The following is an 18,772-nucleotide window of genomic DNA, read 5'->3' on the forward strand; positions in this document are numbered from 1 at the left end:
CAGCTGGACAAAGGGCTGCAGAATACAGTGTAAAACACCCCCCCACCCCCCTTGTTCTGGCTGCACTCAGAAATGCACATCTGTGCGTGAGGACCTCTACCGCTAAAAGGAGGTTCTCGTTTAGCTCACGTAGCAGGGGGAGCCTGCACCTTCAGGGTGCACCCACTGTTATCAAGAAGTTCCAACTGGCCATGTTATCCAAAGCATCAGTGACAACTCCATGCTGTCCGACAAGGCCATGGATTTTTGGTAACGCAAAGCCAACCGACGGTACAAAACGGACAGAGCGAACACCCGGAGCACTCCACAGAGAAACACACAGAAAAGAAAGCAGAGGGGTTCACTGCTCCAAGAGACTCCTTAGCAAGGGTGGCAGCAACTGCCCCTTTAACAGTCAGAGCAGGACTGCAGGAGTGTGGAGACCACTCCCCTTTCACCGCCCCCCACCCCATTTATAGGGTGGCATTCTTCTAGAACCTCTGCTATATGACTCTCGAGCCAAATTCAGGTCAGGCATACGTAGGCACAACTGCACTCAAGTCAATGGAGCTGTACCAGCTTCGGCCAGCAATGCATTTGACCCCTTGAGCCTAATATCCATGGGTAGACTACATGTCCCAGAATGTCCCCACCAGTATAAGCAGACACTAAATCTTGCTTTTGCAAGTTGGAAGGGATAGTGGCACAGAGGAAGGACAATGTACTCCAGCAGCCTCCGCATCAACTATCCTGCTAAACAAACGACTCTGCTCTGACCCCTCCTAAGCAATAGACACAGTAAAAATATTCCTCCCCAAAAGAAAAGGAACCAGCCCCAACCCTCCCCAGGTCACATCCCTGGGTTTCCCCTTATTCTTATTTGCATTACAGTAGCGATCAGGGCCCCTTGTGCTAGGTGCTGCAGAGCCGTGAAGCACCAAGACAGTCTCTGCCCCAAACAGCTTACAATTGGGGCTTATGACAAGACGTAGCTGGTGGATAAAACAAAAGGATAGGACATTGGTGGTTTCCTTGGTTAAAAAGCACCAAACCCTTAGAGCAACAGGTCTGACCAACCATCAAAGGAAAGGGAGAAAAGAAAACCCAAGAGGAGAGACTTTTCTTCATTTACATGAATAGACAAACCAATGGAATATGGTTGCATCCTCCTTTGCGAGACAGGCCAAGTCTGGCAGGGAGGAGCTTTCATTCATGTCATGACGGGTCCACATTCTCAGCTTCTCCACAAAGAAAAAGTAGAGGAAATATTCAAACTCTTTCTCTCAAGGTCACCCAACAACCCAATAGACGGCTTCTATCCATGACTTCTCAGCGTCTATTTTTATTAAGGTAAACATATCTGTGCTGAGATATAGCACGCTTGTGTAGGTTAGTGTTTGTAGCTATTTACAGGGACACCCGTTGCTATATGTAAATACCAGAGGTGATGTGTGGACAGGCCTGTCTATGATGGGTATATAAATACAAAATACGCAGTGCTCTGAAGCCGAGAGACAATATCTTGGCTGAGATTGGATGCAGAAACCAAAGCAGAGAGGGGATGTGATTCGCCCAAGCTCAAAGAGAGCAGCTGCCGCAGTGCGGAGAGCTGCTGACTCCCAGTCTCATGCTCAGGCCTATAGACCCTGCTTCCATGCTGGCTACCCAACTAATGACTCAGTAATTACAGAGCAAGGCCAGATCGGAGCCAGCAACTCAGTTATAATCCCTGAACGAATGCAGCCAGACACTTAGATCCCACGTCTCATCCCCCGAACCGCAGAGGGCATGCCTTCACCGCAGTTAGCCCGGGCTAGCCTAGCCCGAGTGGAGTGTTCCCCCCCTACCCATGTCAGACCCATACCGCTGTGACCGCAATGGCGCGGTACTAGCCCGTACGCTGGGATGGATTTCCAGCAGGATATCCCATGGTTCTTACTGGTGCATTAAACTGGGCCACTCTCTGACTTCATTCGCAGTGCACTGGGGACAACTGGTCTGTCCTTCCTGGGCTCCCATGGAAAAGTGCTCTGATGGGTCTGACCGGGCTCACACCACAGCGGTACCAGAAGGCTGGTGACAGCTAACGGCCAACGGGCAGCATGGAAGAGGGATTTCTTGGCTGGCATCTCTGTCTGGGGAGGTACAGCGGAAACGGAGCAGGCAAACATGGAGCTAAGGCCCAATGCTGAAGAAGGGAGGCGTCAGACAAGAAAATACAGCCCAGATAGCATTGTGGGCTAGGACTGGAGGACGGACAGTCCCCTGGCAAGCCCGTGTTCTCACTGCAGAGTAGGTAGGTTGCCAGCTTGGAAAGTGAAATAGCAGCTTGAGCCGATACCCTTTAAGCTTGTGTTTAAAGCACCCTCAAGCCTGGCTCGCAGGTTCCTCTGTGTGGACAGAAGGGGGAGGGTGACATGTGGGCTAAAACCCAGGCTAGCTCTGCAGTGAAGACGTACCCACAGAGGTCTGCACCCAGGTTCAAGGGATTAACACTGCTGCTCAGCACCGCACAACCAGCCCTTACGTACTCTTTGTCCTGGGTGGAGCTGTAAATGGTTCAGGGTCGGGAAGCTGGGCATCATGCTGCTCTCCTCCGCCTGCTCCTTGCAGCGGCCACCCTCATACGAAGCCAGATGGGAAGTTACGCTGCTGAGCTCCGCCTGCAACGCAGGGATCTGGGCCGTCGCCAGCATCCTGTCTGCCAAGGAGCTGGGCGTGGAAACGCGGGCCCCTAGCAGGGAGCGCTTCCCCAGGCGCCTGGACAGCACGCTCGCCATCTTGACACTCTGTAAATGACAAACAGGAAGGTCTATTACCTCCAGTGCAAGACACAAACCGCTCTGCATCTGGAGAGCTGGTGAAAGGTACTGGAGTCGTGAGAGTGCCTTGGAGACGGAGCTTCTCCAGCAGTACCGTCTAGCACGCAGAACAACGGGCTGGGAGTCAGGACGCCGGACTTCCATGTCCGGCTCCGATGGATACTCACTGAGCCACCCTGGCCATGTCCCAACCTCTCTGTGCTTCAGTTTCCCCATCTGCGAAATGGAGATAACACGGACCACCCGCCAAAGGGAAAGTGCTTTGAGGTCCTTGGGTGGAAGAAACGACGCATCAATGCACATTGTACATTGCGGCTCACTATTTTTCCACTGTCTTTTGAAAATCAGATCCCCCCTCTCCGTTATTTCTCACCCTCTTCACTGAATCGGGACGGACTTTCCTTCCGTCCCTCCCCTACTGCACACAGTGGAAGGAGGGGCCAATGGTTAGGGCACCGAGTGGATAGAAACCAATGGCTTTTAAAAAAAAAAAAAAAACAGATTTATGTAAATCAGGTTTTTTATTTAAATTAAATACAGGTTTATTTAAAACAACTTTATTTAAAATTAGATTTGAAATTGCGACCACCTATATTAAGCCCTAAATTTACCATAAATGTATTAAAATCATTTCAATTAATTTAAAAAATAGTAGTAAACAGTACATTTGCTGTCAAGTTTTCAAGCAAGGGAAACCACTGAACTGGCAGAAACCACGGACCAAGCAGCTGAAACCGGAGTTTCAAGTGCTAAACCAGCTTTTGACAGCAGCAGCCTTTTCTGAGAGAATATATTCGTTTCAGTTTATTCAAGGAGTTCAGTTCAGCGTTAGCTCATTCAAAGTAAAGAAACCACTTGGGAGCTGAAAAAGCAGGAAAGCTTGTTTTCCTCTTCCAATCTATGAACAAAAGTGAGATATAAACAGGGGTTCTCACATTTTTTTTTGCTGGCCCCCCCCTCTGAAAATATTCTAGCTTGTGATGACCCCCCCCATGCCATGCCACCCTTACTGGCATGCACGGGGGCTGACAGCTCACGACCCCCCCATAATAACCTCACAACCCCCTGAGGGGTCATGACCCGGAGTTTGAGAACCCCTGGGTAAGAGGATGAGAGCTGCTAGTTCTAAAATTCTGAAGGATTTTGTGATCTAGAATCAATTCACTATCTACAGAAAATACCTCCTTCATTTAAATAAAGAAGTTATAGTTTTGATAAACTTTTTCATCTCTCTCTCAGTGTATCTAAGGTAGCTGTATTTAACTAATAAAAAACTATTTTTAAAATGTTTCTGTGCATTGAATTGAATTTTAATTTCCATCCAAACAGAGTCCGACACAAATCGCACGTAAAAAATGAATCAGTCTTGTAAAGTCAAAATTCATCATTCACCATTTTCTAACACAATAATGTACAAATTAAGAATCTGAATAAACATAAGTTAAGTGATATAAATAAACCTTTTAAATAAACGTGTATAGATACAGTGCATCCTCTGGTTAGCAAAAAGCACCTCCAAATTTAGAGTAAAAGCTATATTAAATTCCAAATCAATATGTTTTAATGGTTACCAACCAATGAGAACCCACCTTTCTTTAGGAAACTAACTAAGAAGTACAAATACTAAACAAGATTAAAACTGCTGATTTAAATCAAGGTTTCCGTTTGTTGATTTAAATGATTATTAAAGGCAGTGATTTAAATCAATCTATCCCGTGAAAGCACTAGCCTCGAACTTGTGAAACCTGGGCTCAACTCTCTGCTCCACCACATGACTTTCCAGAGCAAGTCAGCTAGCCGCTCTGTGCCTCAGTTTCCCCATCTGTAAAAGTGCGGATAACAACACTGCCCAGCTTCACAAAGCGCACACACTAAAGCTTGTGAAGTACTCTTAAGATCTACTGATGAAGAGCACTATAAATATTTATTAATTATTATTATTATGGAAAGGGCAGACGTGGGGGCTAAGCAGCACAAAGGGGTTTATTGTCACAGGGACACACACGGGGGCCGAGCGAACACCGCTGGGTATGTTCCTGTGGGGCGGCCTATGAGCCCTGGGCTGCAAGCACCAGTTTATCTTGTTAAACCAGGAGCAGGAGGCCATGCTTTGGCCACATCGACCGTTACACATCAGTCTCTTTGGGCGGCTGCCAGCCCAGGAAGATCGGTAGAGACACTTTTTAACGAATTACACTGTCAGGGGCTAATGGGAATACAGCAAGGGCATATTTACAGCTCCAGCAGACAATGACAGTAACGGTTAGCTCCGAGGACATTCATCAGTTACTGCAGTATCAGATCCAGGCTGGCTGACCCCAGTGAGCTAAGAGGTTTTACTCTGGCTGTCAGCTCATCTGCCCCTATATTAGCTTCTGGAGTCCATCGACAGCGATCCCTGACACCCCTGCTCTATCAGCCGGCCAGATATAAACATTTACAGACCAAGCCCCTTGGGATTCAACCACCAGCTACAACGCCATATATTGCACCCAGTCTGTGCTTTACAACACATAACAAGGAAGGTCAGCCGGGCAAGAACGAACAGCTTAGAAAATGGACAGGGGAATCTAAAGTTACTCTTACTACACTGACGCACTACATTTGCTGCAAGCCATGGGTTTTTAACAGCCACATCCAATCAGATTCCCCTCGTCTGAACCGGTGATTAACCTGCGACATTCCTACCGGTGTTTCCCTCACCCACTGAGCTGGTGTTCCCAGATGGCTCTTCCAAACTGACATCATCTGCCATTCATAGCGATGGCCCAGCAGGATCTGCCGCTTTGGAGAGCCCAGCACCATGCAGAGACCAGCTAGGAAGGCTCCCCACACACAGCCTGCAGCCCCCTTTGCTATTCCAGACCCGGCACTCCAAAAGACTCTGCCAATGCACCTCAATCCAGGAGCTTCCCCCCCAGTTCAATTCATCAACCACCATTTGCCAGTGCCGGGCAGACGGAGGCAGTGGTGCCAAAACAGACTGGCCATCTCATGATGTGGACAAAAGTCCACTCAGAGGACATCGAAGATCCATTTTATTGCTCAGGTAATCCAGATTCCAATGTAAGGGTCCAGATGCAAAGGAACTGTGCCCAAACGTGCCAAGTCCCTCCTTCTCCCTTCTGTCATTACCTTGTCTCACTCTTGCTTGTGCGCTCCTGGTCTAAGGATCAATTTCCCCCAGTAAACACTTGTTATTTTTAGCCTTGGGTACCTCTGCTAACCCCTGTAGCTCCGGCGGCAGCCAGGCCACACAGAGAACACGCACAGCAGTTTCAAACCACGGCATCAAGAGCGTCATGGAAATTAGTGATGGCAAAGTTTGCCTATACACTCCCTGCCAAGGCAGGGCTGTCCCCTCCTGTCCATTGGCCAGTCTAGTTTGAAATGACTTGAGCAATGGGGCTTTCACTCCTTCCTTACAGGGACTATTCCACAGGCCTGGGGAACTTTGCTCTCTCTCTATAGGCCTGTCTTATAGAGATCAGACCACAATGGTCCCTTCTGGCCTTGGAATCTATGGAAGTTTTGGGATATTCAGCCTGAATTTTCATGTCTTAACTTCCAGCCCATTCCTCCTAGTTTTATTCCTTTGGACCAACCGGAGCAAACCCTTGGGGTTTGTCGTTACCTACCTCTAGAATGCCAGACGACACATACTTAACCCTTTCAACCCCCCCTCACAAGTCAGCCTCTCCAGCCCGGTCACCACTTTCGCTGCTCTCCCCTGAATTCCCATCCGTTTGTCAATGTTTTCCTGGCACTGGGGTGCCCAGAACTGAAGACAGCGTGCAAGGTGAACGTTCACCAGCCCCATCAAGAGAGACACGATCACCTTCACACTGTGACGCAACACCTCAAAACAAAACAAAACAAAACACCACATTAGGGCTGGCACTTCTGAAACCTTCAGGAATTGCTTTCCTCTCCCTCTCCTACGTGGGAAGAACAGGCGTTTCAGCCAGATGTGTTTTCCAGGGTGGGGTTCCGCTTTCATACACTTATTGGGTGCTTCCAGTCCAATAGATTCTCTCACTGATGATGAATGCAACGATCAGGTACTTGAACCATAATAAATCATTAAATGTTTAGTTCCCACATAAAGGCTGTTCTTCCCTTGATCTCTGCGCAAACCCAACCACGAACTCCAGCCAGCATTCAGATTCATAGATTCGAAGGCCAGAAGGGACCTTTTTCATGATCATCTGGTCTGAGCTCCTGAATAACACAGCCGCATAGAACATTCCCTCTGCATTGTGGCAAATATGTATTTTTGGATGTGCACCAGAGCCCACAGACCATAATTAAACAACGCCTGGCCCTCAAGTCCCTATGAATTTTATACCCTGGCCGAGACACTAGTCAGATTAGGACACCGAGTTACAACCATCCTCCTGCACCACCAAAACAAATGAATTAATTGGTCTTAGCGCTCAGGGTGAGGCATGTTTTAATGCAACTGCAGTTTTAAATCCAAGGTGAAATGCTTATTCTTTCACAAAAGATTCACACTGCTTCCCTTGAAGTCAACAGGAGTCTGGCCACAGCCTTCAGTGGGAACATGCTCAAACGCTCCAAGAGTTTAATTAAATCTAAACTGTATAATTACCACTTCCTCCCGGTAAGGGGATGTTGGCTCAACAATTTAAACTTGTTTAATAATCATAAAGAAAAAAAAAATCTAGAATTCAAGAAAAATAAAAGTGCAATTAAAAAAAAAATCACATCTCTCAGGACTTTAGAGAAAGAGAGACATCTCTCTTTAGGACTTAAGAGAACAGATGAGAAGAGGAAAGAAAATAATAGAGGGGAAAGAGCTACAAAAAGCTCTGAAATGGAGGAAGAGAGGGGAGCATGTTGTAATGGTCAAAGCACAGGACTGGGATCCAGGAACTCCCCCCAAAAAAAAATTCCAGCTCTGCCACTGACTTGCTGTGTGACCTTGGGTATGTCACTTAGCTTCTCTATGATGGAGTTCCCCCACCCATAAAATGAGGATCATAATCCTGTCCATTTCACAAGAGTCTCATAAGGATATCGGTAAAACATTGAGAACGCTGGTTTATTAATGAAGTTGCCACGTCTTACCACTCCACTTTATTTGGAAAACAAACCATTAGGAGCATTTTCATCCAAAACCCCCTTCTCTCTTGGTAACATCATCATCATGTCCAGAGTCATTTTTCTTAGCCTTTTTTTCCCTCACAATAATTCCCCCCTTCCCCTGAAAAAGGACAGTGGTGGATTTTTCTTTTTTATCGCTGTTGCTCTAGCAAGCATATAAAGCCATCTGGCTTCCCCTATTCCTTTCAGTTGGCAAATTTTCTGTAAAATAAAATACAAGTTTTGGGTTTTCCTAAGAGCAAGGAGAATTCATGCAGACGGAGGACAGACTTCCCAAATGTATGCACAAAGCACCAAAGACAGCAAAGCCTGTAGCAACATACTCTGTTCATGGGTACACGTTGTTGTAACAATAGTTAGCACTCTTCGCCTTCGAAACACATTACAAAGTCACAGCGCCCTATTTTACAGAGGGGGAAACTGAGGCACAGAGAGGCAAAGTGACTGGACCAAGGTCATATAGTGAGTGAGTGCCACAGCTGGATTTAAAATAAAGGAATCCTGACCCCTCAACTCACCCACTTCTGTGCTCTCTACCCACTAGATTGAGTGTCTGGATGGAGAAGAGAAGGGCAGCTGCAAGCAGCCAGATGCAGCAGCCGGCACAGGGGCAGCCCTAACTTACGCCAGCGGAGGACAGGACGTAGTTCTGCTCCACTTGCCCCAAGCTCTCCCACCTACACCCCACCCCTTTCCTTGCATCAAGAACAGGCAGCAGGGCTGCTTCTATCAGGAGGCAGCTCCCCTGCACAGGGAGAACGCTCCACCAGCTGCTTTCCGGCCACTTTGCACTGCCTGTGCCAGGTGTCCTCAGCAGACCAGAGAACCAAACCTGAGCCAGCTCTGCTGGAACTAGGGCACAAAAGCCAGCCGCGGGGACACTGCAGCACGGGCGCCGCCTGTTCTGAAACCCCCCCGCTGCTATTTTTAGCACACTCGCTGTGCAGCGGAGTTAGTGCAAGTCTGTCTGCCTGGGCCGGGCGGCACGCCCCACGCTGCAGTGTAGACGGACCCAAAGAGACTTGCCCGAACTCACGCTCCGTCTGTTTGAATTCCAAACAAACACATGAACCCGCCACTCCACCTCAAAGCTATAGTCACACACACACACCTGACTGGACAAACGTTCATTAAATGCATCACGCCAAGGCCAGGTCTGAACTACAGATCTACATTTTCACCCAGGGGTGTGAAAAATCCACACCCTTGAGTGACCCCCTCCCCCCCCAAAAGCACACAGCACAGCACCTCGTTGACAGGAGAGCTTCTCTCATCGACGTACCTACTGCCTCTGGATTAACTACGCCCATGGGAGACGCCCTCCTGCTGGCACAGCGCTGCACATGAAGACGAGCCCTAAATAAATGTATTCCAGTAAGGTAAGAAACTGAAGTGTAAAGCAGTTACCATCCTGTAGGTGCTTCAGGGAAAGGTATCGGAGGTGGTGCTTTTCCATGCGACTTTGTATGGAAGCAATGCACCTCCATGCCCCTAGGGGTTGCTGTGCTGTTGCAGGTGCCAGCTTTCTGAAAGAAAACTCGGGTCCCAGCCGATTTTGGTCTTTTAAGACCCACGGTGCTTTCCTGAAGAATTTGGGTGTTATAACCACGTTGTTGTGACTAAATACCACCTCCAGCAACGATATGACTGTCACTGAAATTCCCCGTGTGGTTTCAGTTGACTTTAGCATTCTTTTTCATTTCCAGTCCTAAATTGTATCATCATGTTGCTGTTAAATAGCTGTGGAGATGGCTGCATTTCAATGATGGATATATGCAGTAGTTTATACTGAATCATAGACTCCTAGGTCTGAAAGGGACCTCCAGAGATCATCTGCTCCAGTCCCCTGCACTTACAGCAGGACTTACTTAGCATTCTCCAGACCAGCACTCTGGTATCCTACATACCATTTCAAGGCAAACAGAATGTCAGAAAAAAGGAGAGCTCTGAACCTCATTAGCCACAGAGATCACAATTTCAAACTGACCCTGATCCCAAATCATCTCGCATCTCAAAAGGACACCAAAGTGATTTACAAGGTGCTTTATGAGCTACATATAAAGGATCACTTTATCCACTGCTGACATGCATCCATTTCTGACGTGGAAAGTAACAGCTATTTAGCAGCCATAGTAAAGCTACACAAGCGTTTCCAACAGGAAGTGAAAAAGCATATTGTATCTGACTGAAACTCCATAGAGAATTTCAGGGAGAGCAGACAGACTAGAGTTACCAGGGCACTACGGCTAGCACACTACTCTTAAGAAACATGCTATTTCTCTTTAAAAATGAAGGTCCTGATTCAACAAAACACATAGGGCTGGTCTACACTAGACAATTACATTGACCCAGCGCTGTCACTCAGGGGTGTGAAAAATCAACACCACGTTGTGCAGCTGACCTAAGTCCCCGCGTAGATGGTGCTAGATCGACGGGAGAATTCTTCCATCGACTTAGATAATCCATCTCCCTGAGAGGTGGTGGCTATGTGGATGGGAGAACCCCTCCAGCCGGCGTAGGTACTGTCTGCACTGAAGCACTACGGCAGCACACATTTCAAGTGCAGACAAGCCTTTCACCGCGGACTTCCCTTCGTTCAGCGAAGCCCTTAGAGCACGTACAGAGATGGGATTACCCACATGCTCAAATTTAAGCGTGTACCTCGGGGCTTTGCTAAATCAGGCCCTAAGAACGGGTAGCACCTTTGTTTTGTTTCATCAGAAAGGCACCCCCCCAGTAGCATAGCGGCCCCTACACCAGTCGGGGCACAGGGAATAGCACCACTTCCAGAAGCATTTTATGGGGGGCAATCCCTTCACATTTCTATTGACTCCCCGACACACACCCCTCCCCGCTCTTAACGTCGTCACATGTAAAAACAAACCCCAACCATGCCAAGTTTTTTCTGTTTTAAGGAACTTGTGGAGACAAATTTGCTGACTTCTCAAGATGGGCACTCACACACATCAATTCACCGTGACATTTAAAAACAGGCCACCATGGGACTTCTCCAAGGGACAAATGAACGTTTCCTGAGGCAGAGGGAAGCGACATAACAATAATCCAAGGGTGTATTTCTCTCTCTCGATCACCTTCTGTTCACAGATCTAAACCCCTGCAAACATTACTGTGCCATAGGTGAATATCATTATTCCCCATTCAACAGCAAGGTCAGCATAGGCAGAAGGAGTTGAAAAAACTTGCACCAGGTCACACGGCAAGTCTGTGGTAAAGCCCATCTATCCTGTCTCCGTGTTTACCACCAAACCACGCTTCAACCCATGGACCACGCCTTCTCCTTTCAAGGACTTGCACTCAAACACAGTCCAAGAACTCCGTTCAGCAGTGGATTCTGGATTATAAATGGCATTTTATTTCCTGCTGTTTGAGGGGCTCAGCCGTTTAAAGACTTCCCCTTGCACCAGCCCTCCCCCACTCCCCCTCACAAAGAGACGCTGCGCTCTAATGGGTGCTTCGGTATCTCTTCAGAAAGTTTATTTTTTCAAGATACCTTGTAAATTCTACTCACGTGACCCTTTCCTGCAGGTTTTACTACCGGCCAAACCCAGCCCTCTCCCACTTTAAAAGGTCCCGCTCATCTTCCCTATGCAAACACCATACAGATAAACAACTACTGAAACCAACAGGACGGCAAGGTTCCCTTAACCTGTGCCAATCTTTCACTGCAGCACCTGGCTCTGATCCAGAGGAGGGGTATGGGGTATATTTGACTTGCAAAAAGAGTTTAAGAATAGGGAGCTCAGTTATGCCAGCACCACATCTGCTTTCAGTAGACCCTATACGTTAAACCAGGGATCTTGTTTCAACTACATGTCCCATACCACGTGGCCTGTGATTACAAAGTTGACATGCTTACACAGCTACTCAGCTGAAAAGACGACTGCTGAGCAGCTTCAGCTGAATCCTAAAGGGTGAGTTTGATGGCTGTGAAGTCTATGGAGACCCACTCCCCGCTTAGGCAAACAAGGGGCAAAACACATGAAGACAGTGTAAAGCTTCTAATGGCAGCGAAATGCCAGGAAACAAGAACCCTTCTGAGAGGGGAAATGTCCAGATTTGTGCTGGAGAGTCATGAACATGGCTCAAAAAGAGTGAGGCTAAACAACCTAGCCATGGCATTTGAAAGACCCGCCTCCTACATACAGCAACTTTCGTTTTAGGATCTCAAGGCAGTTTACCAAGGTGGGCCTCATTATGCCCATTTTCCAGATGAGAAAACAGAGGCAGACAGTTACCAAACAAGCCAATGCAGTGTCTTCTGCTTTGACACCTATCCCTCCGCTCGCACCAGTAGGAACACCACCTCCTAAGCACCCAGTGCCTCTCAGCTGCTAGTAATCACACGTCAGACAGGTGAGAACCAGCAGAGATCAGGAATTATTTCTTCAACAATGAGCATTCACTTTGGAGGCAATGTTCAACTTTAAAACAAGAAGTGGAGAAGAAGATGTCTATCTTCAGTCTTTCCATGCTGGATCCACATACCAGCAAATAACATCAACGTTTAGATGCCTAATTGGGGTCTGAAAGCTCTTTATAGAGGAGGCGAAGTATCAGTCACGCCATTTTACAAATGGGGAAACTGAGGCAGAGAGGTGCAGCACCTTGTCCAAATTCACACAGCAAATCCACAGCAAAGATGGGGCTAGACTCCCAGTTCCACATTCTAACCCGAGCTCCTAATGCTCCCCAGTCAGAACACCCAAATGTAGCAGAAAAATAATGGTGCTATTAGCATTTGTATTGCAGCAGTGACTAGCAGGCACTGTACAGTCACATTACAGAGCCAGCGTCCCTGCTCCGGAGATCTTACAATCTAAACTGTCGCCGATTTTCTTAAAAACAGAAGTTTGTAGATTTCATCATCTTGGAAATATCATTTAGTACCCGCGAAAGCCTAACTCACATGACACAGTACATTACTACACTGCAGTCAATTGTAAAATGTTATTCAGCACGAATAAGGGTGTCAAAATCTAAATGGTACTATGACCAATTGAAATATCTGTAACGTCTCCCTCCTCAACTCCACTAACTCACATTTGCACCCTGCCTCGCCTTCAGAAGGATCATAAGGCACTTTACAGACTGTGGCCCCGATCCTGCCATCTATGAATGCCCGCACAGAGCCAGTTGCAGGACTGGGCTCTATCCTCAAAAACTGCTTCGCCCAATAATGAAGTGCAGCCACCCGTGGGATGGAACATGGCTGCTATTTAGCAGCACACACCACCACATGGTAATTTAGGCGAGGAAGTCAAAAACTGCATCACCTATTGAAACTGCACGGGGAAAGTTTAAGAAAGAAAACTGTAAGGGGCAAATACAAATTTGGCCAGGACCCAATCTCCTGTGGAAAATGCCCATGAGTTCCTTCATTACAAGTGGGCAGGACCCAATTTTACATCATAAATCTGGCCTCTGTTTATTCTTATTAAATGCATTTACTAGTGAGAATAAAAGCAGACCTCTCTATATGTGTGGCCAAGCGGAGGGTGCAAGGGAACTGGGTTAACTCTCGGCTGTGCCTGACTTGCTATGTGACCTCGAGAAAGTTATTTCTCCTCTATATGCTTCAGTGTTCCCAGCCCTAAAAATCACAAGAGTGATATTCACCTTCCTTTGTAGAGGGCTCTGAAAGCCACGGAGGAAAAGCCTTGTATAAAGTCAAACATTACTGACTCCAACAGGGACAGAACGCGGTTCTAGGCTCCGAATACTTCAATTCTCTGGAACAGAGGTTCAAATCCCAGCCGAGTCAATTACTCCATCCTTCCACAGCAGATAAATTCAATTCCCCTTAGTTTGCTGAATGAGGATCTTTCAGATGAGACTTTAAAAACCCAGCTCCTGCCTGCTCCTCATGGCCACTGAAGATCCCATGGTGTGTTACTAAAGAAAAGCACTTTGCTCCAGCGTCCTTTACCGAAATTTGCCCTTCATTTTGCTATGTTGCCTGCTGCCCTCCACCTCAGAGGTGGCTGCATTTTAGCCACGCAGCCTGTATTCGTCCATGGTCTTTGAAATGCACTTAGGATCCTTCTGATTAGAAGCACTTTGTACTGTCCCAGCTTGAAGGATGCCAGATAACCCTGTTAAAACTGGAGCTAAACTGAGGACGACTCTGACAAACCTCTTCTCCACCCTGCTCCCATCTCTCTTTCAGAAGTGCCAGAGTGTGGCAATGGTTCAGGGCAGAGAGGGGGGCGTGGCGTGCATGCAAACTGGCAGACAGAAAAGTATAAGACAAGGCCGGGACCCTGGAAGCAACGGGGAAGGCGGTGAAGTGCACGCAAAAGAGAGCAATGGGACACAACAAGCGTTTGACATGCAAGCATAGGTGCAGGAAGGGGTCTGGAAGGCTTACAAAGGGCCATGGACGGAGGCGCAAAATGCACGCCAAGGGCAGAGACCAGCGTGTGGCGTGTGTGCTAAAGCACCCGGCACAGAGGTGCTGCAGCAGGGAGGCAGGGCACATGTGCACTGGGCCAGGGTTGTAGGAGAACGGGGTGGGAGGACATGGCATGCATGTGGCACCAGGCCAGGAGTGTAGTGGGGGAGGGGGGCATGGCATGTGCGCACTTGGCTGGGAGTGCAGCAAGAGGGGGGGGCATGGCATGTGTGCACCGGACCGGGAGTGTGGGGGAGGAGGGAGAGCGTGGCATGCGTACACCGGCTGGGGGTGTCGCAGGAGAAGAGGGGGTGTGGGTGATAATGGTGCACCCGCCCAGCTGTGCCCAACAGCGTGGGGAAGGGCATGGCACGTCTGCACCAAGCCAGGAGTGAGCAGGAGACAGGGTGTGGCATGCATGCACCAGGCTGGGTGTGCAGCATGGAGGGAGCATGGCATGCGTGCAGCAGGGAAAGAGTGCAGCAGGGAGGGGGGCGTGGCACGCATGCAGCAGGGAGGGGGGCAAGAGTGGCACACGTGCAGTGGGGCAAGAGTGGGGCAGCAGGGGGAGGGGGCGTGGCATGCATGCAGCGGGGAGGAGGCATGGCATATGTGCGGCGTGGCATGCATGCAGCGGTGGGGGGGCGTGGCATGCGTGCAGCGGGGCAGGAGTGCCGCAGGGAGGGGGGCGTGGCACGCGTGCAGCGGGGCAGGAGTGCCGCAGGGAGGGGCAGGACCCTGAGACGTGTGCAAGGGGGTCCGTGGGTGCAATAGGAAGCAGGATGGTGTTTGTGTGTGCGTGTGCAAAGAGTGAGGTGCAACAGGAGGCATGGCTTGTGTGCAAAGGCACAGGGAATAGGTGCCTGCGCTGAGAGTTACCAGGCAGTGGGGCAGTGGGTGCGCCATGCAGAGCAATAGGGAAGCCTGGGGGTTACAGGCAGAGGGAAGTGGGGGATACACAGAAGAAAACAGAGGAGTTTCCCTGGGATTTGCACAGAGAGAAACGGAGACCTGCTCGGGAGAGGAACAGAAAGTGGGGCGATGCACAGGGGGATTGAAAGGGGTCCCTGGGGGGGCGCCACGGAGGGAGCCGGGGCGGGGCTGAATGTAGAGGGACACGGTGCACGAGGGATTGGAGAGGGAGGGGGCAGCTCCACGCAGGGAGAAGAGGGGTGCGGTGGGCAGCGTACAAAGGGGGAACAGAGGCGGTTGAGGGAAAGGGACTACGGATGCATGGAGGGACCGAACACGGAGGGGACGTGAAGGCGCAAGGGGAGGCTGAGAGGACGGGGGGGGGGGGGTGCACGGCGCGGTTGCATGCCGCAGCAGGGAATGGGGAGGAGGTGCGTGCACGGGGCGGTTGCACGCGGCCGGGTAGGAGAACTGGGGTGGTGTGTGCACGGGGCGATTGCACGCGGCGAGGTAGGAGAACTGGGGGGGGGGTGTGCACGCGGCGGGGAGGCCGGCCCGCTGCAGCCCCAGCGCGCGCACACCCCGTCTGGCCGCCCCAGCCCCGTGCCCTGCAGCTCGCCTTGCAGCGGGTGTCCCCCGCCCCCCGCGTCCCGGCCCCCCGCGCCCGGCCGCACGGCGCTTACCGCTCGCTCCGCCGCTCCGCTTGTTTTGAAATTAACCTTCCCCCGTCCCCCCTCCCTTGTCCCCGGCACAGGCTGGCCTCACGTACGCGGCTGCAGGGAGCGCCCGGCCTGGAGTCCCGGCTGGGAAGGGACGGCCAGGGAGTCCGCGCCCTTGCAATGCACACACACACACACACACCACAGCCACCGGGACCACAATGCACGAGCGACACAAACAGACTCACACTCACAGAAAGAGACACGCCCCGCACCGCTCACAGGCAGAGAGCAGCCACCACCGCTACCTGGAGCGGGCTGAGCCCCAACACACAGACCGCCCCGGCCGGGCACCTTTAGCCGGAGACACTCCGCCGCCCGCAAACACGGATCTACACGGATCCAGACAGACGCGGGCACGTGTGTAGACACGCACAGGGCCGGGTTTTCAGAGCTGCGGAGCTCAGGCACCTCGTCCATTTGGAGCTGCAGGTGCTCCGCACCTCCGAAAAGCAAGGCCACAGCATGCACGCACAAACACGCACACACGACTACATGCATCAAATGTTGGTGCACATGGGCCGTCTCGTGTGCATGCACGCGCGCACACGGTGCCGGCACACGGCTCTGTCCCACCGCACAGCTATTCTGCAGGACATGTCATCTGCCACACTTCCCGCAGCCCAGTGTCCTGCAAATCTGTTACTATCAGGATCGGCCTGGCACACTCAGGACACACAGCCTGCACACACACACACACACACACACACACACACACACACACGTGCACCCACAGACCAGCGGGGTCTCCTGCAGACTCACGTGGACCCCAGGAGCAGCCGAAACCCAACAAAAGAAAACCCATGCCCATGGGGCATCCTCATCCCCCGTCATGGTGACTCTGAGTGGACCCTGGGCCAGTCCTTGCCTCTCGACAGGCCAGGGAGTGGGCTGCGGGGTTGGACTGGAGGTAGATGCACAGCTGCTGATGCTGGGACCAGGAGCCCCCCTGGGCCCCCACCCCCGTATTAAAGACCGGGGGGGGGGGCTGCTCCAGGTCTGCCGGAGCAGCCAATGCAACTTTGGACAAAGCCAAGCCGGGGGGGGGGGGTCTGTTGAGCATCTGAACTTCCCGGCTGGGGGGGCTCGCCGCCCGCGCCCGGGTATTTACCTGGATCCGCGCCCGGGTATTTACCTGGGTCCGCGCCCTCTAGGAACTCCCCGGCGCGCCGCCTTCGCCCATCGCCGCCGGGGCTGAGCGGCCAGGAGCGAGCCCCGGCGCTGCGCACACACACACACACACACACACACACACACACACACACACACACACAGGCAAACACCCACCCACGTGCTTCCAGCGCCGCGATTTGCCTCTCGCCCGCCGCTGCCGGCCGGGTGCAAGCGGCTCGGGACGGCCTGGTGTAAACAAGCTGCCCACATGCTCAGCCCCTCGCCGCGCATTGGCTGCCCGGCGCCCTTTAAATACACGCCCCCTCCCCCCCCCCCGCACCCCACCCCCGCCGGAGCCTGCACAAAATAAACAGTGCGCAGGGCTGGGGCGGGTCGGGCTTTCCTCCCTGCTCCTCCTGCATGGCCGTAAACACAAGCCGTGACAGCCGCTGCTTTTTTTTTGGGGGGGGGGTTGCAGGTCAGGGGTGGCCCCGATCCCTGCCCCCCCCATTCCAGCAGCCAGCAATCAGCTCGAGTTGTGCTGCTCGGGTGGGAGGGGCAGGCGGCTCTGCTCCCGTCCCGGTTGATCCCACTCCTGCTCGCCCAGCGTTCAGACTACAGGGAGGCCCACGCCCTCTGTTTCTTTCCCTCCTGCTCACGCGGTGCCAGGACTGGAGAGGCAGGGCCGCCCCTGCTCGATTTCCCCACGCTTGCCCTAGCTGACAGCGAGCACGGTCCAGGCCCAGGTCCCACCCGCAGGGCGCTGTCCGCTTGCAGCCCAGCGGCTCCCCAGACCCCGCTCTGGGTCTCTCTTCTCGGCGCACACGCGGCTTCGGCGCGATGCAATGCACCATGTGGCTCTGAAACGTGCAGCACTACCACTGTTTATCCCAACGCTTCTCTTGCTCCCGGGGTAGGGGGGGGAGGCAAGGAAGGCGTGGCGTTTGGCAGCACGCTTGATATTTTGTGTTGCTTCATACCCTGCATTGGCCAGAATGTCTCTTTCTCTCTTTCTTTTTGTTAACAGTGTCCAGAGTTTCCTTAACCAAGGGGGTCTCATGCTGGCAACCTGCCAGAAGCCGAAGACAGCACCCAATTAACATAAAAATGAAAGTACTCCCTGCAGTAACTCTCATCTTGAATGCATGGGCAGCCTGTGGACAATCAGGGATCCCAGTGTGTCATGCTCTGTCTTGGACCCAGAGACAGAGCATAAACATTTTATGCTGGGGGCTCATACCTTCTACTGGCTCCAGAGCACTTGGATCAAAGGTGGGGCTTGGCCTGCTGAAACCACTTGGCCCTATGCCACTCCAAATCAATATAGAAGGCATGCTGGGAACTGTAGTCTGCCACAGGTTGACCCTCTGCATTAATGAGGAAGGAGACATGGAAAGCATTTAAGATCTCTATGGCCGCTCTGTAATTTATCTGCCTTCTGTTATAGGAATTTTTCTGTCCCCACAGGCTCCATTGAGAAGGGTTTCCATTTGTAATTTTAGATCTTTCCTTCTCACTCAGTCCTGGATACTACAGGCTTTTGTGTTACATCTTCAAGGCAATTTGAATTTAGTGGAACAAACTCATTCACTTAGAGAACTCCCTTAATTTCAACCAAAGAGAAAAGATGACTCTGTGGTTAAGGCACTGGACTGGACTCAGGAGAGATGGGTTCAATTGCCAACTCT

General features: G+C 51.1%; 1 protein-coding gene across 2 annotated transcripts in view; it reads right to left on the minus strand.

The window, feature by feature from the left end:
* The window catches only part of ZNF395 (zinc finger protein 395), a 38,163-nt gene extending 20,803 nt beyond the window's left edge, over positions 1-17,360 (minus strand). Inside the window, exons 1-2 of one of the 2 annotated variants that reach the window (XM_067569930.1) lie at positions 17,259-17,360; positions 2,511-2,768 (exon numbers count right to left, since the gene is read on the minus strand). In XM_067569930.1, the coding sequence (XP_067426031.1) occupies positions 2,511-2,768; positions 17,259-17,354 (354 nt within the window). In that variant the 5' untranslated portion in view covers positions 17,355-17,360. Of the gene's footprint in view, positions 1-2,510; positions 2,769-17,082; positions 17,135-17,258 lie in introns of those variants that run through there. The other variant, XM_067569931.1, reaches the window with a different exon arrangement.
* Between the last annotated feature and the right edge of the window lie 1,412 nt (positions 17,361-18,772).

The sequence above is a fragment of the Emydura macquarii genome, unplaced genomic scaffold (genome assembly GCF_026122565.2).
Source record: "Emydura macquarii macquarii isolate MOO-44397 ecotype Brisbane River unplaced genomic scaffold, CSIRO-AGI_Emac_v2 contig_2960, whole genome shotgun sequence".
Lineage (NCBI taxonomy): Eukaryota > Metazoa > Chordata > Testudines > Chelidae > Emydura > Emydura macquarii.